The sequence below is a fragment of the Calypte anna genome, chromosome 4A, assembly GCF_003957555.1.
Source record: "Calypte anna isolate BGI_N300 chromosome 4A, bCalAnn1_v1.p, whole genome shotgun sequence".
In the NCBI taxonomy this organism is placed as follows: domain Eukaryota; kingdom Metazoa; phylum Chordata; class Aves; order Apodiformes; family Trochilidae; genus Calypte; species Calypte anna.
Window position 1 is genome coordinate 4,593,337 of NC_044248.1, and position 26,083 is coordinate 4,619,419.

Sequence of the window (26,083 nt, forward strand, 5' to 3'; positions counted from 1 at the left end):
GAAAATATGCTTTACCAGGGCTGGAGAAGGAAAGAGGGGGGGAACAACTAGGGTGGACAGCAGCAGCTAATGGTCCATGCAAGTGTTTTCTCCAGACATCAGCTCTTCCAAGCTTCAGTCTGCTGGTTTGTCCCAGTAAAATCAGTGTGGATGGGCTGTGAAATGCCTCTTGAAAGAAAAACCCAAGTGGAGGAGAGGAGAAAGACTGGAGCAGGGATTTCAGACACAGGAGGTGTGCTAAGAGCTTACCTGCATCAACACCCATGACAACACGGCCCAGAATGAGCATCTCAAAGGACCCCACCAGCAAGGAGAGGGACATCAACAAAGCAGCTGCCACTGCAAACACATTGTTGAGCAGCAATGTACATTTCCTAAGAGGAAAAGATATTTTTTTTTGGTAGGTAAAAGCATCACGATGGTTAAATTCTTCACCATCCAGAAATAAGGATGTCAAACAACCAGCTCAGGATCACCACTGCCTCTTTGGTGTTGTGCAGGGTCCCAAAGACAACATTACACCCAAATGGGTAGAGTTTTAAGCCCATACCTTTAAAATCAAACATATCATGGTTAACTGGAGAGCTGCACTCCAAATTCACAGCAATTCAGCATCCTACACATCCTAAGAACCCAAATGCCACACCTGGGATTCTGTCTATGAAGAGAAACAAACCTGCTCTGGGGAAACGTCTGTGTAGGAACCAGGAATACACTTCCAATGGTAAAAAGCTGATATAGCTACAGGCATTTTTATATTATATACACCTTGTGTCATTTTGAGACCTTCTCAACACTGGCAGAGTGATATCATTATAATTTGTCCTTAAATCCATGATATTAAAATATACATTGAGGAAAATTACTTACTACTTGTAGGATTAGCAGAAAAACAGCTGGGCTCACAAGTGGTAAAAATCAACCCTTTTTCAAAAATTGTTGAAATTAATAAAAATTTATTAATAAATTAATAAAAAATATTTACCTTTCCTCCCCCCCCCCCCCTTACGTTTTTTAATCCCATAGAAGTCAAATGAGATGGAAAAAAAAACCTCACTGATTTCAAAGAAAATAATATTTCTGATGGAAAATTATTATTTTGTCAAAAAAACAACTCAAACCACAAAAAGTCACAAAAACATAATTTAAGAAATTCAGAACATCTTAATTTCTCCTTCTCACTACCCCAAAACCTGTGTGTCTGATCTTTTACATCTTTCAGAACTTTCTGCTCAAGTCTGAGGGACTCAGGAAAGTGAGTTGGAGGCCTCCAACTTCTGCAGAAGGAAACACCTGGGAAAAGAAATTTTATGTAGAGTTTCCTGAGCCTTTGATAGTCAGTTTCAAGCACTGACATCCAAGGTCTCATTTCCTGAAGACAAGGAAGAAGAGTGGTTTAATGATGTGAGACCAAGAACTCTGCTGCAGTGATTCTCCACTAAAAGATGAAGCAGAAAACTCAGAGCTCAGAGAATCACTGCTACCTTATACATATCCCTCAAAAATGTGGATTTAAGTGGCTTTTTGCTAAATTAGAGCCTGCAGGTGCATTGATGGAGGTGCCATTCTCATCAAGTTCAGCCTTGCAAATGACTGAAGACTTTCTTCTGGCTCCCAGGCAGAGTTCTTGGGGTATCTGCTGGGTATGTGGTGGCTTCTCTACAGCACATCACCAAGAGAAGGCTCCTTTGCCTTGCTTCTAATCAAACAAAAGACAAAAGACCAGAATTTTCACAGTTTTGTGGCATCATACCCTCTCTGTTTGCCACCCATGGCTCAATCTCACTTAACTGCAGCTGGTAAAGCAATGGAGCTTCAGCTTTGCCAGGTTTTGCAGCAAAATAATCAAGCACAGTCTTGTTTTGGCTCCAGAGGTCCAATGTGCTACCAAAACCTCCAGTCTCACTCCAAACATTGGAAGGAAAAGGGAAAAACATTATTTGAAAACAAATTTACCTAGAGATAAACAAGCACTGATGATGTAAATGATGAGGAATCCACCAACTTTGACAGCAAATGTCACAGGCTCAGAATGCACCACTTGGATTAAAATGCCACTGAAGTGAGATAAATTTTTTTTAGTCTCTGTGTATTGTAATTTCCATGCAAAAGAGGAGGGATAATTAAAAAAGCTTTCTACCCTTTTCTTCTTCAAAGCAGCTGACAAACCAGCCCAGCAGTCCCCATTCTTCCCATGTTCAACACATGGGTACCAACCAGAAATCTCCTACTCATTGAACAAGTCATCCAGCTTCTTACAACAGACCAGCACGTTTGTGAGAGGAAATATTTTTCATACTTGTGTTTTAATTACCTTTCCCACTTTCTAATGGTTTTTGAACAGTGAAGGCATAACACAAAGCTCAAAAAATGAGTAAGTAAATCCAAGTCCATTCCTTCAGTTGCTTCACCCTCAAAAAGGTTCCCTGGGCTTGAGGGACCTTGGTCCCTCTCCTGCAACCTCCTCCCTACCAGGGTTCTCAGGAACCTGCAGCATTTGGCTGAAGAAGAGGATGGAATTTCTCAAGTGTCAAAGCCAGACCTGAAGATGAGACAGGAGTGGATGAAGGCTCTCTTTGAAAAAATTACATTTCTCTGGAAGTAAGTAAAGCCTGGGAATTTGGAAACTTGGAAATTATGTTATTAACCTGAGAGTGATATGATTCAAGGGTGCTCTTTTGCAAGTCACACATTATTTCTGACTAATGCTTTTGATCCCCCGTGGTTTATTATTCAGTGTCAGCCTAAATGGAGCTCAGCTTCATCGTGCACACAACCCTCCAGCCTACACCTGAACAACTCCACACTGAAGCATTTTATTCTTTTCTCAACGTTTCATAATCTGCTCCTCAACTCCCAGACTGGGATGGGAGTCTGGGTGTCCTGGACCAGAGGAAAAGCAAACTCAAGAACCACACTTTGATGAGCAATCTTTATCCAGTGTCCTTTTCCATACTCACACACCAGGAGAGCTGTTTTCATGATTGAATAGGAATAAACATAATAAACAGGGGCAGAGTGTCTAAGACTTAAAGCTCTGCCCTGGGAATTTGATCTGCTCTCATCAAAATGGTGTTTATATGGCTGAGGTCAGCCCATACCAACCCATACCAAAAGCTGTTCTGCTCATCACCAAAACTTCAAGACTCTTAAGAACAATTTTTTTTTTTATTTCACTGTTTAGTGAAGAAGACTTGGTGACAATTCTGACAATTAATCACTCTCAGTCAGGCACAGCTTCATATATTTAATAAGTGTTTAAAAGCCAAATTGATTATTGAGCAGAAGAAAATGCAGATCTCAAAAAAAGAAAAAAAAAGGAAAAGGAAAAGGGAAAAAGGAAAAGGGAAAAGGGAAGAGGGAAAGGGAAGGGAAAAGGAAAAAGAGAAGGAAAAAGGAAAAAGGAAAAAAGAAAAAGGAAAAAGGAAAAAAGAAAAAGGAAAAAGGAAAGGGAAAAGAGGAAAGAGGAAAGAGGAAAGAGGAAAGAGGAAAGAGGAAAGAGGAAAGAGGAAAGAGGAAAGAGGAAAGAGGAAAGAGGAAAGAGGAAAGAGGAAAGAGGAAAGAGAAAAGAGAAAAGAGAAAAGAGAAAAGAGAAAAGAGAGAAGAGAGAAGAGAGAAGGGAGAAGGGAGAAGGGAGAAGGGAGAAGGGAGAAGGGAGAAGGGAGAAGGGAGAAGGGAAGCAAGAGAGGAACTGCTTTAGAAACCAGAATTTTCCCAATCCACTTACCGTCCAAAGAACTTCACAATTGGGGTGACAATGATGGCACCCACGAGGCCACCAATGGCAAAAATAGAAACAGTTATGGACCAGAGGAGAGTCAGTGTGCTTTGATCCACTGAGAAGCCATATCTTCTTTCCCAAGTTTCATTGTAAAACTTCTTGATATACTGAAAGAAAACACATCACAACTCTTGTAAAAATCACTCATCAAGAACACAACTTGATAGGAACAGAATTAAAAAAAACACAAAGTAGCTTGCTTGAGGGAATCCCTCTTCAACAAGAGCCAGCAGTGTGCAATCTGCATCTCTCCTGTAGGGATGGGCTGAGAGAGCTGGATTTCTTCAGCCTCAAGAAGAGGAGGCTCCAGGGAGACCTTAGAGTGGCTTTCCAGTATCCTAAGGGGCTGCAGGAAAGCTGGGATGGAGCTTTTTACATGGACATGGATTGATAGGACAAAGGGGAATGGTTTTAAGCTGGAAGAAAGGAGATTTAGGTCAGACATTAGGAAGAAATTCTTTCCTGTGAGGGTGGTGAGATGTTGTAACAGGTTTCCCAAGGAAGTTGTGGCTGCCCCATCCCTGTCAGTGTCCAAATCTCCAGGTTGGATGGGTTGCTTGGAGCAACCTGGGCTGGTGGGAGGTGTCCCTGCCCATGCAGGGGGTTGGGACTGGATGAGCTTTAAGGTCCCTTCCAACCCAAACCATTCCATGATTCTATGCTTTCAGGCCCAATTGGAACCTAGGGATCAGGCACAGACCATGGCTGGGGTCAGAAGGAGATGTACAGCCCATCTTTTCCAACCTTCCTGCTCAAGTAGGGCCACGTAGAGCAGCTGCCCCAGACTGTGTCTGTAGTGTTTGAATATCAAGAAAGAGCCCCTGTACTCAGTGCTGGTGAGGCCACAGCTTGAGTCCTGTGTCCAGTTCTGGGGCCCTCAGCTCAGGAAGGAGATTGAGGTGCTGGAGCAGGTCCAGAGAAGAGCAAGGAGGCTGTGAAGGGATCCAGCAGAATTCCTGTGAGGAAGGGCTGAGGGAGCTGGGGGTGTTGAGGCTGGAGAAGAGGAGGCTCAGGGGAGACCTCATCACTCTCTCCAACTCCCTGAAAGGAGGTTGGAGCCAGGGGGGGGTTGGGCTCTTTTCCCAGGCAACTCTCAGCAAGACAAGAGGGCAGGGTCTCAAGTTGTGCCAGGGGAGGTTTAGGTTGGAGATGAGAAAGAATTTCTTTCTGGAGAGGGTGATCAGGCATTGGAATGGGCTGCCCAGGGAAGTAGTGGATTCTCCGTGTCTGGAGATATTTCAAAAGAGCCTGGATGTGGCACTGAGTGCCATGGGCTGGGAACTGCAGTGGGAGTGGATCAAGGGTTGGACTTGATGATCTCTGAGGTCCCTTCCAACCCAGCCAATTCTATGATTCTATGATTCTAATGAGGGAGGAGGCTCCCTAGCATCGTGCCCCACGTGCACAGCCCTGCACATCAGCTGAGCTCTGCTCACTGTTCACACACATCCTCACAGCCTCAGGTGTCTCCCCACGTCTTGGTAGAACAGTTTTTTGGGACAAAGTAAACAAAAAGGCACTGCCAAGCAGTTGCCATGACTTTTAATCACAGAACAAGCAACAAAAGTGTAAATTCCAACTATTAGTAGTCAGTTTGTGGAGTCACCCATCAGCCTTCATCAGAACCTGATTTTAAGAGCGAAGTTTTCCTACTTTTTGATGGATCTATAGTGCCAATAACTTGAGGAGGAAGAGGAGGCTCCAGTAAGAAAGTAGAGGAAAAAAAAAAGGCTTGAAGAAACTGGTGAATTAGGAAAAATACAAAGAGAGGGAGGGAGCTGCAACAATATTCCTGGCAGATGACAACGTGATTGGCATCTAGAGAAGAGTTTGGCTTCTCTTAGAGACACAGCATCAAGAGCCATGGGTTTTGACAGGTTTGGGGGGTTCAAAGTAACTTAGGAAATTCCCTGGAAAATTTTAAAAGATATTTTACAAGTGAGGAATCCTTTTAGCAAACCATCACACTGTGCTCACCACGAGGCAACATTTATCAGCTCTATTTTGTGTCTCAGTCCTGGAATGCAGATGCTCAAAATTAAGTGCCTTTCACTAGCTTGTTCCTCCAAAAGGGATAGTGTTGTAAAAGTGAGTGATTCTACAATTACTTTAGCATAATGACAGGGAAAAAAAAATAGAGTGAATTAGCATTCATGGTTTGAGGGAAGATTTATTTATGACACTGCCAAACCTGGCAGCCATACAGAAATCAAGGAACTACTAAGCTAAGCACTGAAAGGTAACATTTTTCTCCCAAAGAACTGCTAAGCCAAGATAAATAATTGTTTGAGGAGAGAGGGAAGAGCTGGCAGCTGTTGGTTTGATACAGATGGGGATAAAAAAAAATACAACTCACAGTATCAGTCAAAAAGAACAAGTTGTCTGACACTGTTTAAAGTAAGAATTCCAAATCACTTTTCTAAGTATAGCTTCTTCCCATCAAATTGACCTCAGCTGCTTTCTGGACAAAGTTCAGGCTGCTAAACAAGGCGAGCAATTTCTTTTCATTGAGGATTTATGTATCAAACATGAAATCAGACACCTAAGATCCTGGTAGGAATCTGCCAGACAAGTTGCTTCTCTTCAGAAATGAAAACCTGAGAGGGATCTTATAACTCTTCCATCTCCCAAATGGAAGTTTGATTTCCTCCCATAAGGGCCCTTCAATGGTGTTTTTTGGAAGTCCAAGTGCCCCTGGAGTTTCTGGAGAACTCCAAAAGATACCTGAGCCCATGGTTCTACTTTGCAACACCCATCCCAGCTCTTCCTCCAGTTCTCATTTTTCTGCTATAGTTTCTGCTAGTTTTTCAGGTAGAAATAGCTACTTCTTAGCATTTTTTGTTCCAAGTTTTCCCCCTAAAAACTACGATTTTCTTAAACAGAAATTAACCCACTCAACCTCTCTCTGTTACTGAGGCTGTTTAACAAGCAGATGAACTGTGATATGAAGCCTGTATTTTGAGTTATTTTTTCACTCTTGAACAAATGTGAAGGGATTTTAACAACCTGGCACAAAATTATCACTGATTTTATTCCATATCTGCACTGACATTTCAGCTTCTCCAATACAAACTGGTTGAAAGGAAGGAGTCAGAGAGTTGTAGTCAATGGGGCAGAATCTGGTTGGAGGTGTGTGACTAGTGGAGTCCCTCAGGGGTCGGTACTGGGACCGGTGTTGTTCAATATCTTCATCAACGACTTGGATGAGGGTATAGAGTGTACCCTCAGCAAGTTTGCTGATGACACTAAGCTGGGAGGAGTGGCTGACACACCGGAAGGCCGTGCGGCCATTCAGAGAGACTTAGACAGGCTGGAGAGTTGGGCAGAGAGAAACATGATGAAATTCAACAAGGGGAAGTGTAGAGTTTTGCATTTGGGGAAGAACAACACGATGTCCCAGTATAGGTTGGGGGCTGATCTGCTGGAGAGCAGTGTAGGTGAAAGAGACCTGGGGGTCCTGGTAGACAAGAGGATGACCATGAGCCAGCAATGTGCCCTTGTGGCCAAGAAGGCCAATGGCATCCTGGGGTGCATTAGGAAGGGTGTGGTTAGTAGGTCAAGAGAGGTTCTCCTCCCCCTCTATTCTGCATTGGTGAGGCCACACCTGGAGTATTGTGTCCAGTTCTGGGCCCCTCAGTTCAAGAAGGACAGGGAAGTGCTTGAAAGAGTCCAGCGCAGAGCTACGAAGATGATTAAGGGAGTGGAACATCTCCCTTATGAGGAAAGGCTGAGGGAGCTGGGTCTCTTTAGTTTGGAGAAAAGGAGACTGAGGGGTGACCTCATCAATGTTGTCAAATATGTAAGGGGTGAGTGTCAGGGAGATGGAGTTAGGCTTTTCTCAGTGATTACCAGTGATAGGACAAGGGGTAATGGGTGTAAATTGGAGCACAGGAGGTTCAAGTTGAATATTCGAGGGAATTTTTTTCCTGTAAGGGTGACAGAGCCCTGGAACAGGCTGCCCAGGGGGGTCGTGGAGTCTCCTTCACTGGAGACATTCAAAACCCGCCTGGACACGTTCCTATGCGAAGTGCTCTAGGTGGCCCTGCTCTGGCAGGGGGGGTTGGACTAGATGGTCTTTCGAGGTCCCTTCCAACCCCAAGGATTCTATGATTCTATGAAAGGATGCTCCAGCATGGGACCTCCTCAGATTTTTCCAGTCCAAAACTTTAATCTGTGTTTCTTGCTCTGTCCTTGTATTTGTCTTTGTACTGTCTTCATTCTATGAAGAAGGAGAGATAGAGGATAGATATCTTCTTGTGCCCTGAATTAAAAGGAAGACAGGAATATTTCTCCCATCACATCTTCTGTGTTTCTATACAAACAGACAGAAAAAAACCAACCCTAACAAACAAACAAAGCAAAACAAAAAAAATCAAGCCAAGAAAGAAAAAAAAGGTTCATTTGCTATGTGACCCATTTAGAGAAATCTCACAGTAAACTTCCAAAATAATAAAAAAGAAATTAAATAAAGTTAAATAAAAAATAAGTAAATGAATCCATCGGATTTGAATCCACTGAATTCTGTGGAAAGGTTCCTTTGGGATTTTATTCCATTGCTGGAACACTGCTAGCAGCATAAACACAAAAATTTTAGCCCCTAACTGAAGCCTACAAGGACTGGCAGCTGCCTGGTACCAGTTTCTTGTCTTCTGCTGCCCCAGTTCATTAGGGCAGTAGTGCTAAGGTGGGAAATTTAAGAGGAATATAAAGGATATGTATATAAATACCAAGGTTATGTTTGAATTTTAAGGAAATCATTTTCCTTGTCTCTTTAACTGCAAAGGGCAGAGATGAGCTCTTTTATAGAGAAGAAAAATGACCTTACCCATAGTGATCAGGGGCATCACAAAGAGTGAAAACCACTGAACCAGCTGCCACAGCTGGCTGCACATTTTTGTAATAGTCTCAATTTCCCCATCCCAGCTCTCAAAGGGATGAAGAGCTGCAGCTGCCTCTGGGAAGGGGACAACATTGCATGACTTGGCTTCCCAGAGCAGAAAGAGCATCATTGTTCCACAGACCTTCCCCACAGCTTTTCCATGAAATGAGCTGTTAAAAAATTCAGCTCAGAAAAAAAAAAGACAGCTTCCAATTGGGCTCCATGTAAATCATTTGTCTTCCTACTGCCAAATGCTCCCATCCATTTTTAGTTAATTCTGGTAGCTCTTTGAACAAGCCCATGGAAAGTTCTACCTGAGGTTCCCGTGGGGCCAATACACCTGTGATGCTCTTTCCCACAGAAAGGGGTGTGGGAAAGGATCTCAGCTCTGGGCAGAGCTGGAGAAGTTTATTCCCCTCCTTTGTAACAAAAAGGAAGCTGGACTCACTCTACCTTACCAGATGACCTGCAGTAAAGTTCACCTGTGAGAACTCTGTGGCTTTTGCACTGCTATTTGAGGAGCTGGCACAACTTCCATCACCAAAAGGAAATGTACACAAGAATTTACAAACAGTTCTTCAACCTTTCAGTCTAAAGTGAGCTTCCCTCCCTCACTCCAGCTGGCATTGTGCTGATGTGTGTGGTTGCAGGATCCTGGAAACATCTCACCTCTTTGTTAAGAGACATCACAAAACATTTTTTCAACACCTTCCCAAGCACTGTACACTAACTAACACTGGAGGAACTTTAGATATCAAAAGGAAATAAACTGAAGAGGGGTAGAAGATATCCAACATCCTACAGAGAGATCCTCATACCATGCAGACCACATGTCAGCAGAAAAAAAAATTGTCCAAGTTTATAGGTGATTGCATCTTTCAGGAATTAGCACACTCCCAATGTAATCTCTGAAAAGAGTGCTCTTGATCTACAGCTGGAAGCTGCTCCCCTTTTCTTTTCCTGGCACCTCCATTCAGTAGTCAGCCTGCAGCAATCTGATTCAGTGACATCTGGGGAAAGAAAGATGGGGAAAAGGTTTCTTTTCTTGTGCTCCAGGAAGCACAGCTTTGGGACAGTTTGTTCCACATTGACTACAAGCAGCACCCAGACTCTTTCCTTCACCCTGGACACTGCAGCTCCAGGGACAGGGATGGGCAGGTGGCCTCTCCAAGGCAAACAGATGACAAAGATTAATCCTGGAGTTAAAATTTAGGGTCAGAGGATACACTTGGTATTTTGTTCTTGAACTAGGCACCTGTCAAGTCCTTGCCACTAGGACTACTCCTTAGCTGCAACTCATGCATGGCTTAAGATGAATAAGAAAAAGAAGAAGTTCCCAATCAGAGACCCCACGATGGAAAAGGGCAGACTCCATGCATACCTGCCAACAATATGACAAAAAATCAGGGCCACAAAGATGATCCAGGGGCTGGAGTATTTCTGCTACAAGGAGAGGCTGAGGGAGGTGGGATTGTTCAGCCTGGAGAAGACTCAGGGGGACTTCATGGCTGCATTCAAGGATTGAAGGGAACCTACAGGAAGCCCAGAGAGGGACTTTTCACAAGAGATGACTCTTCATCCAGAGATGGGACAAGGAGAAATGGTTTCAAACTGAAGGAGAAGAGGTTGAGACTGGATCTTAGGAAGAATTCTTTAGTACAAGGGTGGTGAGACTCTGGAACAGATTGCCCAGAGAAGTTGTGGCTGCCCCATCCCTGGAGGTGTTCAAGCCCAGGTTGGATGAGTCTTTGAGCATCCTTGTCTGGATGAGAGGTGTCCCTGCCCATGGCAGGGGGGTTGGAGCAGAGGAGCTCTAAGGTCCCTTCCAACCTCAGCCATTCTATGGTTCTATGATCATCAGCATGGTGCCCAGTTTCAGTCTAAAAGCAACAGTAGAGATCTGGAGCACAAATGGAGAATTTTGGAAATGTTACTGACCACAACACCTGGGATCTTCATCAGGGTATGGTTGCACCATCAACCTCCTCACCTGCTCTCTGGTCACCTCTACAATCTACCAGACAGCTCAGACCTAAGTGTCTGAGTGCTGTCATTTCCTATCATCCTTACTTTCCTCTACCCCTGCAGAAAGTGACAGGAGAGCTCTGGTCACCAGGACAGCCAATTTTTAGAATTGCACTTTAAAGTTTAGAAATGGAATCATTCTGACTGCTCTGCTGACAGTACAGATATCTACCAGCAGGACAATCAATACCAGAGCTCACAGAACATCTTCCTGCTTAGTTCTTCTAAGCCATGCTTACCATCTGATGGCTGCAAAGTGAAGTGATGCCCACCCAGCCATGTAATGCCAAAATAAATGCCTAATTTGTCCAACCCTGTGTTACTGGTATAAAAAGTACCTTCAAGAAAATTCCCAGCAGTTACGAAGGGATCAATTAAATTTCTGATAAGGTGAGTCCCTTTCTAGTCCTTTGGGTCCTCAGTTTACCAAATAAAATACTTGTGTGAAGCATAATTTTTATTTTAAAATATTATTTTGTTATTTGCATAAATATTGCATCCATTTTTTGGGAGTACCAACCTCTTCAGGTGAAAACCTAACTAGTAAAATATTCCCATAAAAGAAGGAGCTTAGCTTTGGAAATGAGGAATTTTGAAACAGAATTTCAACAGTTAGTTCCCAAAATTTACTAGATACATTTCTGATACCATGTTGGCTTGCCACTCCCCTAAATTACACACTGCTGCACAGATCCTGGAAAACCAGAAAGGTTCAGATTTCCATTTGTGGCAAGTGATTTTTTCATGAAATCCCTCCAAACACTGCACAAGGATTTCAGAGTACTCTGAATCGAATCTATTCCATGTGTTGTAGCCAACAGATGGTGACCAGAGCAGTTGGGAATCAGAACCAAACACAGCATCACCACAAAACACAGAAGGGGTCCATTATTTAAGAGGAAAGGATTATTTATTATATCAGTACTGGGAGAATAAAATGGTATCCAAGCCTCAAGAACTGAACAACATGACCAGGTCAAACACCCAATAGTCAGAATAACAGATTATTCTGGTGTTAAAATACCAGAAAAAGGTATTAAAAATGCCTTTTCAGACACAAGTGTACCAGAAGTCTGGGCTTGGGGAGAGTTAAGAAGCAAATCACATGCAGCCACTCACCCCAGCATTTCATTTCCTCACAGCTACTGAATTTATGCCAAAAAACTCAAGGGCAGCAGAAAGAAGCTTCCAGGCAAAGTTAAGTTTTTAAACTTAAAAGAGGTTAAAAAGGATTTAACCTCTCCTACACCCGCAGGTGGATTATTCAAGCAGGATGCTGAGGAGCCCACACTGCCTGGACAAGGCTGCCCTCTGCTGATAAGAAATTCCAGGTTTATTCCATCACTTACCACTGCGGGAGCGTTCACCACCGAGAGGTTGTAGCCGTAGAGAAAAGACGACCCAAAAGCACCAGTTAGAGAGGCTACAATAAGACTCCCAGACCAGTTCTGCAAAAAAAAAAAACCAAAACAAAAAGACAAAGAAAAGATGCAGCTGCTTTTAGTATGCTTTCAATGAGTGGACCCCAGGTTTTACAGCACCCCTGGTGCTCCCTTGCACAGCTCCTGCAGGCAGAGTCATGTCCTGAAACACTTCACAGACCCACAGAAAGTCAGGGCTTGGAAGGGATATTAAAAGACCAGCGGGTTCAAGGCCCTCTGCCAAAGCAAATCACCCCAGAGCAGCCCCAGAGGGACACATCCAAGTGGGGTTTGAATGTCTCCAGAGAAGGAGACTCTACAGCATCCCTGGATTCCTTCACCCTCACAGTGGAAGTTTTTCTTTATATTGATGTGGATCCTCCTATGCTCCAGCTTGCATCTGTTACCCCTTGTCCTATCATTGGGCATAACTAAGAGCCTGGCTCCATCCTCCTGACACTCACCCTTTATTTATAAACATTAATGAGGTTGCCCCTCAATCTCCTCTTCTCCAAGCTGAAGACCCCTCAGCCTTTCCTCACCAGGGAGATGTTCCACTCCCTCAACTACCTTGGTTGCTCCACACTGGACTCTCAAGCAGTTCCCTGTCCTCCTGGAACTGAGGGCCCCAAAATTGGACACAATTTTCCAGATGCAGCCTCACTAGAGTAGAGGGGAAGGAGAAACTCCTGACCACCCCCTTCCAATGCAACCCAGGATGCCATTGGCCTTTTTGGCCACAAGAGCACATTGCTGCAACCCCAGAAACTGAATCTGAACTGGTAGCATCTCAGTTAGCATTTACCAAGATGTAAGTGAGCCTCTGAACTTCCTCACAGATTTGTCTTGCAAGCATCCCATCAGTGCCCACAGCAAAAAGTAAAATGCTGGAGAAACACAGTTTCAGCAGAGGAAACTGTTGACAACATCATTAAAGCCCCAAAGCCACCAACAGTACCTATTTGATGCAACAGGGCTGTGTGTAGACCTGACTTAAGTGACAGCCTGGCAGATGGTGTGCACCCCACTCCCTTGAGTATGAGGATTAGTGAACCTGTGCCCCCCCCAAAAAAGGTAAATTGTTTCTCCAAACTAGGTTTTGGGACCCAAAAGCAAGTTTCCAACAGTCACACACACAAACATTACAGTGGAGATGCCATTTGCCCTTTTTGCCCAGTGCTACAAATATAACTCCTCCTTCTCACCTCCTCCTTCCACCCCCCTGCCCTTGTTTTTAGCCCACCTCTGACACTTTTGTCTTCTATGCCAGCTTTGAATAAAAGTAGGTCTGCTTAGACACTGGGGTTCAGGATAAAGGACTGCATTTCTAGGTCCTTTCCACCTTCCCCAGCATCACCTCCTGCCACTCAGCCCTCTTGACGGATTACAGAGTGCCAGAAGTGACCATTGCATTGATGTAAAAATCCCAAGACATGTTTGATGTCTGGCCAGTTGTGAACATTGTGTTGTGGATCATGGAAGAGAACTCACCTTTCTTGACTTCTGAACATGTTAAAGTAAAAGGCTTTATAATGTGTTTTGAATATTTTGCCTTAAAACCCCACTCCACTAACCATCTAGAATGTCAGGCACAGCTCACTGTCATTTTTTTTTTCTCTCCAGACTCACTGAAGCCTTTCAAAAGGAGAAAAATGAGCTTCAGCAGGCCTAATGAACCCAGCTTCAGTGATCTCACTTCTAGCAGACACAAGAGGTTAGTGTTCCCTTTGGAAAATGAAGATTTGGAGCATGAACCAGGCTTGTGTAGCTAGCACAGGGCATCCCAGTGGCAGTGATACACCAGAAGGAGCTCCACCAGCCTCAGGAGGGACAGAGCTGGCCAAAGGAATACTCTGAGGTTGGTAGCACATGCCAGAGCTCACATTTCCACACTCTCATCCCAGCCTCTTTTTGCTCCATTAAGAAGGGATGAAGCATCCAGGTACCAGGGAAGGGACCACAGCATGCCTGGGGTCTGCCACGCTGCCCAGCTGCCACTCCTAAGGGTTCAAAACATTCCCTGTGGGAAACCCGAGCAGTTTTAACTTCTCCCACGTGATGTGGGAACTTTTGAAGAGATTACACAGTTCATTACCCAGCTTGTTTTCAGTCAGGTCAGAAGGAAATGTACGGGGAGGGGAAAAAGCCCCGTGTAAGAAACAGATCCTGTGGAGTTCATTACATCAGCCAAATGCAATTTGCTTCTTCAAATGAACCCACCACACAGGCACAAAGCCTTGCACCATTACTTTGCTAGTGAGAAACAGAAATTTTGATGCAAGCTTTTATTAAATTTGTGGTGATTACACCTCCTATTAGGTGCCCATTATTTCTCCACTGTGCACAAGCTTTCCTGCACTTAGGAGGGAGTGATGCTGCTCTGAATTAATGACTCTCAGAAGGTTCCTGGAGGTCTCCCATGCTGCTCCCAGCGAGTTCACAGCTCCTAAGCACAAATCCCCAAGTTCTACGGGATAATCTTGATGCAGTATTCCTAGGGGGCTCTGCTCCAACATCACTTGGCCTATGAGAAAAGTCCTGCAAGCAAAGTTACCCAGACCATATATGTAAAAACCCCAGTGAATGCTTCAACCTTTCAGCAGAGTTGCATTGCATGTATGTGAGGCTAAGTGGAAGAGCATGCAGGACAACTCCCAGAAGTGCTGCCAAATTAGAAAAACCCCGTGTCTGCTTTATTTTCAAGAGCTGGGAATAGCCCCAGCTTAAAGGCTACCAAGAATGCTGAAAGCATAGAGCCTGCTGGAGAAAATCTCAGACTTACCTGATTCAGAGTTTAAAGTTCTTGGAACACAAACTTCAACTTCTCCATGACCTGTCATCTCACACACTATTTTAAATATTTGCTCAGGCTTCAGCAATGCCAGATAAAAGAAGAAAGGACAATGAAGCAAGAACACACACGCACGCAGAAATCAAACTCTTGCTCAGAAAAATATTAACCCTGTGACAACGTTAGCAAAAGGAAAGGGGGAAAGAGGTGTTTTACAGTGACAGGGAAATGAAAACGGTCACCACGCCTCCCTCATAGGTGTTCCTTGACTTCACCTGTGCCCACGGATAGCTGCCAGGGCAACACAGGGACAGGAAAGTGTGACCGAAGGTTAGAACTCCCTTCCTCACATTAAAACCCAACCGCACGCACACGTAAGGAAGCTTCGATGCTCTTTAAACGCGTTCTGATCAGACTTTCGACAGCTCCGGATTTCGGACCACCTTAACCTGTACCCTTCACGCCATCCAGTTCTAGGAAATCACCCAATACCCGAGCGAGCAACCCCGGGCCACGGCTCCGCCTCAAGCCGGGCGCTGCCGGCAGCTCTGCCCACGGGCACCGCGCTCCCCGGGGCTGCTCAGACTCTCTGGGGGGTCGGCAGAAGAAGGGAACCCCCCCAACCCCTTCTCCCCGGGTCTCTCCTTGCCCTGAGGATTCTACGGGAGGGCTGGAGCGGTACAGCCGGACGCGCCCCCGCCTTGCCCCGCATCCCCGTGGGGGAGGGAGCTGCTCTCACCGTCGGGGCTCACACCGGTTTCGGGCGCTGCCCTCCCCTCCTGTCCTCTGGGTCCTGGCTTGCCTGCCGCGTTTTTTTTTTTTTTGCTTTACTCCCGCCGGCCTTTCCTCCACCCGCACACCCACAACTTTCCGAGAGGGGAAAAGACTCAGAGCCGGCGCAATCCTGAGCTTCAGGGGAAGCAGAGGGGGATTCCCTCCGGCTCCCCCGCCCCCAGCCTCATTTCCCCCCCCTTCCCACCACACTGCCAAACGACCCCTAATCTTTTCCCCCCTCCCCCCTGATCCAGTTAATCATCCCCGAGGTGCGGGCAAGCGCAGGCCGAGCTCCCCACCCTCTGCCCCGGGCCGGCTGCCCGCCTCCCCTCCGCTCACCCACGGGCACTCCCAAAACAACACCCTACCTCCATCTCCCTCCACCCCCCCTTCGCGCAACTTACGCTCTTGCTTGCGCGGCTGCTGCCACCACCGCCCCCCTCAGTCACCGCCGCCTCCACCAGCGTGGCCGCCTCCGGCTCGGCCGCTCGGTCCATATCGCTGCCGCACGGGCGCAGAGCCCGCGCATCTCCGCCGAGCAGCGCGCAGGGAGGGGCGGCTACTGGGGGAGGCGGCAGCGGGAGGACAAGGGGGGACAAACAGCCACGACATGATATATAGCTTGCCCCGTTTGGCAAGAGGACATCGCCCCCCGCGGGGCGTGGGTGGGTGGGTGGGAAGGAGAGAGAGGCAGTGCCTGGCACCCGCCTTGGGGGCTGAAGGATGCCGAGCTGATTGATCCGTGTGCTTGGACAGAAGTTGAGCAAATGTGTGTTTGGTTTCTTCCCCCCCCCAAACCTCTTTCCTCAGCAAAGAAAGGAAATGTCGCGACTGAGTGTTGGTCACGATACCTTTCCCTCTCCTCCCCTCAGCCGAGTGGCTCAGGGGGTGCCCTTCTACCAGCTGCTGGGGAAGAGTTCTCCTTCCAGCCTCGGCAACACCGGGAAAAGTTAGCACAAGGCTTGTAGTCAATTAAGATGCTAACCACACGGGGCGTGGGTGTTGCTACATCCCGAGGAGGTTTAGATCTGCCCCACCACAGCACCAGCTGGGCATTAGGCATCCTACCTGGTGGAAATAAAAGTTTTCAGCTATGAATTTGAGGTTATTTGGTGGCAAACGTGGGGATTTTGAACTGCCAGGAGTTAAACGACACCTTCTAGTTGGCAATGGATGGGGATTATGCAGTTCATATTGGTGTAAATCTGTGCTGTTTCCACTTCTGACGTGCTACATACCTCCAGAGCAGGCTTAGAGCTCTCAAAGACCCACTAAATAATGGCATAAAGCAAACTGCAGGTTTGAAAGCAGTTCATGATGCTGCAGCTCTGAAGGGTCTTGGGCTCAAGATGAGCAGGGTTTGAATAGAAAGCCAGATGCTACTCATTAAGTTGTTTAATTGTTGTACATAGTGAGAAATGCCAGCATGGAAAGATGACCCAGACATAATTTATAATCTCTGAATGGTCAGAAGCAGTGAAAAAGTCAGTTTAGGAGAATCATGTCTCTAAAATACGTGGGGTATATTTGGGATTAATCAGGCATCCATGTTTTGTTTGGTTTCATTTGAAACAGCACAGTGAAAGTAGTTCAGTTCATACCCAACTGTAAATAACATGGCTGCATGTGGTTAATATGTACATAATTTCTCACCTTAACACTCATTTTTTGACCTTTTATAAGTGCTGTTGGAAAATTACTCAAACTAAACATGTTCCTCTCTACGCCCCTCAAATTTTCATCCTGGCAGCTTTCCCTTGCTCCAATCTCTGTATTCACATAGAATGAAGCATCACGGCCAGAATCCCACCCAAAATTGTTATGGTTGAAAAAGACCTCTAAGATCACCACATCTAACTGTCAACATCCCTCCCACCCCCACCCCCCCAAATAAAATAAAACAAATCAAAAGTATCTATCTATATCACCATGGCCACTTAGAGCATGTCCTGAAGTGCCTCATCCACACAGTTTCTAAATACCCGCAGGGATGGGGATTCCACCACCTCCCTGGGCAGCCCCTTTGGTGCCTGACAGCTCTCTCAGTAAAGAAATTCTTCCTCATATCCAGTCTAAACCTCCCCTGCCACAACTTCAGGTCATTTCCTCTGGTCCTATTGTTATTTACTTGAGAGAAGAGCCCAACACCCACCCCCCTACAACCTTCTTTCAGGTGTAGAGAGCAATAATTTTCCTCTCAGCCTCCTCTTCTCCAAACTAAACATTCCCAATTCCCTCAACCTCTCCTCACAGGACTTGTTCTCCAGACCCTTTAGAAGCTTGGTTGCTCTTCTCTGAAGATGCTCCAGCAGCTCAATGTCTTTCTTGTGGTGAGGGGCCCAGAACTGAACACTTAAACACAGTAAACCAGTTGGCTTTTCTCTTGCATGTTAGTGGGGAAAGGGAAAAAAAAAAGAGATAAAACACAGCTTTGTGGATTCCTGTAGCAGAAAGGTGTCAGAGACAAAAATCAAAGCTTCTTATTCCCACAGAATACATCCTCCCCAATACTCCTTTCGAAGACACAGAAACTCCTCTCCAAAATGTTATCACTGCCTTTGGTGATGGAGTCCCTCTCATTGAAGAGTGGCTTTAACCTGTCCTAAAATCACATAACCCCAGAAGAGTTTGCCTAAACAGTTTTTTGCTTTGTTCAAAAGTCAACACACATACCAAGAAAAAAACCTGAAACAAAAATGAGAGTTCTGTGGTGCAGCTGCACAGTAATCCCATTAGCAGTCCAGGTAGCAAAGGGAGAAAGGAAACAGCATCACTCTTATGTTAAGGACACTGAGCACATGCCTACAAGTATTCAAATAGATTCCAAATAGCTGTTTTCTGCCTCCAGTCCCCCCCAAAGCAAGCAACTGTGTAAATGGAAGATTTGAGGAATTCACTCACCATTTTTTTCTTCACCACTATTTTTTCTTTCTTCTCACCATTGCTTTGCTCTTTGTTCTCCATGCTGTCACCTGGTTAGGCAAAAGCTGAGGAATAAAAGAGGGGAAGTTGTGGTAGTGTTCAGCTGAGGCTTTTTATTTATTTACTTTAAAAAAAAAAAAATCACAAATTTGACCCAGGAAAGACCTGAAAAAAACATGTATAAGAAGCCTTGCTCCTTCTGTCATGAGTCAAACCTGCAGCCAGCAAGGCACAGCAGAAATGAGCTGAATGCAGTTAAAAGCAACCAAAAAAATCATGTGTTAATTAATTAATTAATTGGGCAGCATGCTTTTTGAGGCAGGAAAGTGGTTCCCAGCACAACTAAAGCAGGAGGAGGCAAAAAGCTTCAGTACCAGGCCCTTCAGGAGATGCTCTCTCTTTGTCAGAAGAGGAACATCAGATCACTGCAGCTACAAAAGAAGTTTAGAAAATCAGGTGGAACTACATTATTATAGCTGGGCTGAAGCCAGGGCATTTGGTGGTGTGATTCTATTGACTTTTAGACCTCATATTGGCTGGGACATTGCCTGAACACATTTGCAGAGGAGGGGTGCATGAATTCACTCCTCTGGGAAGGCAATTACTGCTTGAACAGAACTTTGTGTGCTTTAGAAGTGTTAAAGGAAATTTTAATCATCATTTCTTAAGAAACTAAGATGATTTCTGAGGTTTCAGAGACAATGGGTTGTCTGCTATTTTTTTTTTTTTTTTTTTTAAATCTTTTGGCAGCTTCTCATTCCCAGGCCATGGTCCTCATGGGGGATTTCAACCACCCTGAGATCAGGGAGAAAGAAGAGCAGGTTCAAGACCATCTAAAGAACCTGAAAGTGCAGAAGTCCATGGGACCTGACAAGATCCATCTGCAGCTTCTGAGAGAACTGGCAGATAAAGGTGCAAAGACACTTTCAATCATTTTTGGAAAGTTAGGGAAATCAGGTGAAATTCTCACTGACTGGAAGAGGGAAAACATCACTCCAATTGGGAAGGAAGAAAGGAAAGAAGACCCACAAAACATAAACCAGTCAATATCACCTCTGTGCCCAGCAAGATCATCCAGCCCATGAAGGGGCTACAGCAAAGCTGGAGAGGAACTTTTTACAAGGACATGGAGTGATGGGACAAGGGGAAGTGCTTTAAGCCAGAAAAGGGGAGATTTAGGTTAGATATTAGGAAGAAATTTTTCCCTGTGAGGGTGGTGAGACACTGGGCTGGAACTAGATGTTCTGTGAGGTCCTTTCCAACCCAAACCATTTGATGATATGATTTTTTGATATGTTGGGAGTAACACTGAAGAGTGGCTGTGGTTAAACAGCAGGTTGGAGTGGAAATTGTGTTGAGGCCATCACATACACAAGAGGTTTTCAAAGAAGAAATTCTGTCTGATAAAAGTATTGCCATTGGCAGCACTGGGGCCATCATTTCAGATTTTTCCAAGAAATCAAGCTGAGCTTTTAGGCAAGAGAAGATAGAGATGTGACAGTATCCTAAAAGTGCAACAGCCAGAAAAATTACCTCTTGCCTTTTTCTTTCAGTACAGTAAATACTGAAACCCTGCAAACAATTCTTTTCCCTCTGCTGCAAAAAGGCTTAGCCAATTCTTGCTAAATTGTTCTTAAAATAGAGCTTTCAAGGCAAATGTATTTTCCTTTATAAGAGCAAAGCTTAATCTCAAACAGGTCACCTGGGCCACATCCCATTTAACAAGGACAGCAAAAATAATGTCAGGCTGTTGTCCCCAAACAGGGTTCATTTATCCAGTGTGCAATAATCCAGTTTATAACACAGAGCCAAGGTATTTCTTTATTCTATTTCTGTGCAGAAAGGGGTGCTAGCTTTGTGGACTGGGGAAAGAGGAGAAATCACTGAAATCCTGCACAGTCAGTGTTACTTTTGCACTCTTTTGACTTCAAAAGGTGGTCAAAAAGTGTGGACATGGCACTTGAGGAGATGGTTTAGTTGGCTGGTGGTGTTGGGTTGATGGTTGGACTTGATGATCTCAGAGGTTCTTTCTAACCTTAAGGATTCTGTGGTTCTGTGAAGAGAGACAACATCACAGCAAGCAGAAAGGTGGTCTTCAGATTGCAATGTTTCACAGGATCTTCAGAAGCTCCACTTGGAGGAATGATCTGCATCTGACCTGCACTGCTGCTCCTGGTTTTACCAGACAGGGTGGAGAAGTCTCTTCCTCTTCCCTGAAGTTCATATATATTGCTTGGTCTAGAAAAGCTGCTTAAATTGTGGGTCCAGACATTAATTCATTATTCACTCTTCATCATGGAAGATTAGATCTGTCTGTTCCCTACCTAGATCAGGAGGCAAGCCATGAATTGGGAAAGCTTTGTTTATGTCAGCCTAGGGGACACCTTCAGCATTACAAACAGAGCTACAGTTTGCCCAGCTGATTCTCCAGGAATTTATTTAGCAGTGTAGAGGTTAAATTCATTATCAGGACATGCACTCCAACCATCTCCTACAAACTGTTGGCCCTGGCAAGGATGGCTCAGCAATGAGCAGAGCAGGAGCACTGTGACTGGCAGAGCAAACTGACTTGAGAGAGGTTTAAATAAACCTCCTGTGATCTACCTTTGGTTTTGAACTTCTATTGAACATTTGGCATTCATTAACTGCCTGCAAGTCAGGAAAAACAGAAGCAATTGGAAACCTGTCACGTTTGTAAATATACAAAAAGGGAACAGCTTCAGGTGAACTCTGATTTTAAACAGCTGTATTTGTTATCTTCGATGACAAAACCACCAAGGAGTTGGCTATCTGAGAAAACTGAGTTATAAGTCATAGTTTTTAAGAAGGAAAAAAACCCTAAAAATATTATAAGACCTTTATAGACCTGGAATAGATAAGTTTTTGTTGTTGTTAAGTCTGAGTGCCACCTGGGACACTACCCAACCAGGGACCATTTGCCATCTTTTTCACATTACTGGACTTAGATTAACCAACCAGTCACTGACCCAAGGCACAACAGGCTGCCCAGAGCAGTGATGGAGTCACCATCCCTGGAGGTGTTTGAGAACCATACAGGCCTCCCATAAAGGGACCTGGGAGTCTGGATTGACGGGAAGCTGAACAGGAGCCAGCAGTGTGCCCAGGTGGCCAAGAAGGCCAATGGCATCCTGGCCTGGATCAGAAACAGCGTGGCCAGCAGGTCCAGGGAAGGGATTCTGCCCCTGTGCTCAGCCCTGGTGAGGCCACAGCTTGAGTCCTGTATCCAGTTCTGGGCCCCTCAGCTCAGGAAGGATATCGAGGTACTGGAGCAGGTCCAAAGGAGGGCAACCAGGCTGGTGAAGGGACTCGAGCACAGATCCTATGAGGAAGGGCTGAGGGAGCTGGGGGTGTTCAGCCTAAAGATAAGGTGGCTCAGGGGAGACCTCATCACTCTCTCCAACTCCCTGAAAGGAGATTGGAGCCAGGGGGGGGGTTGGGCTCTTTTGCCAGACGACTTTCAACAAGACAAGAGGGCAGGGTCTCAAGTTGTGCCAGGGGAAGTTTAGGTTAGATATTAGAAAGAATTTCTTTCCGGAGAGGGTGATCAGGCATTGGAATGGGCTGCCCAGGGAAGTAGTGGATTCTCCGTCCCTGGAGATATTTCAAAAGAGACTGGATGTGGCACTGAGTGCCATGGGCTGGGAACTGCAGCGGGAGTGTATCAAGGGTTGGACTCGATGATCTCTGAGGTCCCTTCCAACCCAGCCAATTCTATGATTCTATGATATTTAGGGATATGGTTTAGCTAAGGACTTGTCAATGTTAGGGTAACAGTTGGACTTGATGATCTTGAAGGTCTTTTCCAACCAAGGTGATTCTGTGTTTCTGTGAACACAACCAAGCTTCAGAGAGCTTATCTGCAATATAAAAGGTTCTGCTGGGAAGTTTCTCATGATGGGCTCACAAAGATTCCATGTCTGTCTCTGCAAAACACATTAACCTCTTAAAAAAGTTTATGGCCATGTCAACATGGCACTGCTATGATTGGAGAAACTGTGGAAGTCAAAGGAGCAGTTTCCTACAGACAAAATTAACTTGTAATTATAAACCAACACAGCCTCTCAGGGATGGAAAGGGACAGTTTTGTACTGGGGGAAGCTTTCAGATGTAGCATGAAATAGTTTGATTTTTTTTTTTAAATGGAAAAAGAAGCATTAAGAGATGACATTGAGATAGGGTGTGAATTACAAAGCTTTGGAAAACAGTGTAAAAATAAGCTGAAATAACCTTAGTAACCTAAAAATAACCTCAAGAAATTCTATTGGGCCATGGTAGACTGCTAGCTAATAATTTTTGCCTTTGGGAAGGCAAAATTGTCCAACTTAAGAACTTCAGTTCCTGATGCACTGACCTGGAAATAGGTAGGTCCTTCACAAGGTTTTTTTTTCTGATTCAGCACAACAAAGAAGATGGAGGAGAAAGGTTTTGAATCTGACTCCTATCCCACACCTTGTGTGCTTTAAGGCTTTTTAAAAAATTTTTTCTTTTTCTGCTCAACTCACAGCCAAAATTAATAGAAGCACAATAGATTCATAAAATGGTTTGGGTTGGAAGGGACCTTAAAGCTCATCCAGCTCCAACCCCCTGCATGGGCAGGGACACCTCCCAGCAGCCCAGGTTGCTCAAGGCTCAGTTCTCTGTGGCTGACCATCTGTGGCTTTCAGCCACAAAAATTTTTAAAGCCATCCTTGCAAGGTAACAAACCTCAGCTGAGGACTTCCCTGTGCTTCCAGGGAGCTGGTTCTGTCACTGGTATTCCTGTGGTACTGAACCATTTAGCAAGATTTAATCTTAAATATTGTGGATACCTCAGTGTAGATACCAGGCTTCTCTCCCTGGTGCTGTAAATCACACATAAACACTCACACAAAAGAAATCCACCATCCATTAATGATAAAATTGATTCATTAGAGCATCCAACGTGAGGAACCCATTTGAAGATTCTATGTCCCCCAAATCAGGAATACTTTGTGTTAGATCCTGATAAGTGGAATAAGTATCAGGTTAAATGAAGGGTTCTGGAGGTCCATTATCAGCTGGAAAGGATTCTTGTCTTCTCAACTCGTTTTTTTAAGTTAGATCTACTCTTGTGCAAGTAAAATTGTTCAAGTAAATGCTGGTCCTGCTGTTCAGAGAGTCTGTCAGACAGTCACAATATTACAATACCATTGCTGGAGTCAGGTGGGGTATGGCTAATTTGGCACAGAGAATTCCTGTGGTACTGAACCATTTAGCAAGAGTTAATCCTAAATATTGTAGCTACCTCAGCTTCCAGAAATACTTGTTCTCTTAAGTAATAAGCTGACAGGTTTTATCTCTTATCTCTATCTGTAGTATCAGTCCTCAAGTGTCTTTACAAGGCGATGACTTCTTGGGGCTGTATTTCAGTGTTTCACACAAATTACAATCTGATCTCTCATAATGAGAAGGGGGAAAGATTGAACTGATTTTTCCAAATGAAGTATTTTGTTCTTTAAATATAAATTTGGGGAAAAAATAAAGATGCTTCCCATATAAACCTATTGACCAGAAGATGACAGAGATTTCAGAGACAATAACAGCTTATATAAAAACTGAGTACTCAACTAGCATGGAAAATTGTTTATAAATTTTGCAGAATTAGCTTATATTAAGAGAAATCTATTTCCTGAGTCAATATTGCCAAATTTGAGAAGATGCTACAAGGCACCAAGTCCAGTGCTTAGGTTCTACTCACCACTTATCCAAAGTGTTCTTCACTTCCAGTGCTTTCTGAAGTTCAGTGCTGCTCAGAAGCTTCAGGATTGCTACAGCAGCCCCCTTCTCTGAAACAGGGACATGGAAATCACTGAATCCAATTCAGAGCCAGCTTTAACTCTTTTATACCTCTTCAGAAGCAATAAATAATTAACTGTAAAAACAAAGAGTATGACACTTCAGCTGGAATTCATGCAAAACATTCTTTCCTACCCAAGAGAAAAGAAACTGCCTTGTATGGCTGCAATCCCATACAAAAGGTCTTTGTTTGGGTTGCCACAAAACTTGAGCAAGCTTTGCTTCCCACGTTTCAATCAATAGATATTTGAAATGCAAGTGCCCAAGGCAAGGACTTGCATTCATATACCCTGAGCTGATTACAAGGGACCAGGTGGAAGAACACCCACAGCATTCCAAGTGCTCTAAATGGCTTTTGACAGTGATGTGTTGGTCCTGTACTGATGGGAGAGACAGTGTCAAGAGGTTTCCAAACCTTTACAAGGTTTAGGAAGGCTGGGACAAGACATACTGTACAGTAACAAAACCCACAGTGGTTCCTGAAGAGATTTACCTGATTTGCTGGTCTGGCTTTGTGCCACAGAGAGGAATTCCATAGTAATGTTCATTTAAATTCTAAACAGGGGGAAGAATGCTCTTTGGTGTGAAAAAGGTGCTCTCTGTTTTGGCTTTTCCCTGCTGGTACAGGTATAACTTTCTCTGAAAACCCAATAGATGTTAAATTAGGCTCATCAGCATTTCCTGAAGAACCTTAAAAGTGAATTTAATTGGTTTCTCTGTCAGCTTGCAGATGCTACCCAAGATGCTTTAGATGGATGCTTTTTTTTTTTCCCTGGAGTGCTGCATCCAGCTCTGGAGCCCTCAGTACAGGAAGGACACGGACCTGATGGAGAGGAGAGTCAAGAAAATGCTCAGGGGGCTGGAACACTTCTCCTAAGAAGCCAGGCTGAGGGAGCTGGGGTTGTTCAGCCTGGAGAAGACTTTGGGAAGATCTAAGAGTGACCTTCCAGTATCTGAAGGGGCTGCAGGAAGGCTGGAGAGGGACTGTTTGCAAGGACCTGGAGTGATAGGATGGTTTAAATTAGAGGAGCAGATTTAGACTGGATGTTAGGAAAAAATTCTTTCTCATGAGGGCAGTGGAACCATAGCCCAGGTTGCCCAGGAAGGGGGTTGAGGCCTCATCCCTGGAGATGTTCAAGGTGAGGCTTGAGGAGGCTCTGAGCAACCTGATCTGGGTGAGGGTGTCCCTGATACTGCAGGGGTTGGGCTGGGTGACCTTGAGAGGTCCCTTCCAACCCAAATCATTCTGTGACTCTAAAGAGGCAGGTCTACAGAGACAAGTTGTCTGAAACTGTAAATTCTGTCTGGAATTTGAAGTAACCTTGGTTTTTTTAGGGGAAGGTGCATTACCAGGCATGTGGTGCTTATTTTGCTTGTTCTGGCAGCTCCCAGAGATCACATTTGGACCCTGTTACATAAATGTCATTGAAGTTCTCAAAAGATATTACCATCAAAATGCTTCAGCTGAACATAGGCATCTTGCTCCAGTTACAAGATTCTGGTCAATGAAAACCCTGGTTTGGGGGGACAGGGAAGAAGTTTTCCATAAGATCTGCTTGCATTTTTTTTCTAGGAGTGTCTTAAACTTGCCATCCACAACCTTATAATCAACAGGACAAAAGTAAAGCCATGTAACTTAGCCCTTCATAGCACAG

The 26,083-nt window shown here is 44.7% G+C and overlaps 1 protein-coding gene across 5 annotated transcripts in view; it reads right to left on the bottom strand.

The window, feature by feature from the left end:
* Nucleotides 1–24,426, bottom strand: part of SLC2A9 (solute carrier family 2 member 9) — an 89,754-nt gene extending 65,328 nt beyond the window's left edge. For 2 of the 5 annotated variants that reach the window (XM_030449683.1, XM_030449684.1), the window contains exons 1-4: nucleotides 16,076–16,313; nucleotides 12,035–12,133; nucleotides 3,728–3,888; nucleotides 250–374 (exon numbers count right to left, since the gene is read on the bottom strand). In XM_030449683.1, coding sequence (XP_030305543.1) covers nucleotides 250–374; nucleotides 3,728–3,888; nucleotides 12,035–12,133; nucleotides 16,076–16,168 — 478 coding nt within the window. In that variant the 5' untranslated portion in view covers nucleotides 16,169–16,313. Of the gene's footprint in view, nucleotides 1–249; nucleotides 375–3,727; nucleotides 3,889–12,034; nucleotides 12,134–16,075; nucleotides 16,317–18,572; nucleotides 18,659–24,330 lie in introns of those variants that run through there. The other 3 variants (XM_008496129.2, XM_030449686.1, XM_030449685.1) reach the window with 3 other exon arrangements.
* Nucleotides 24,427–26,083: the final 1,657 nt, after the last annotated feature.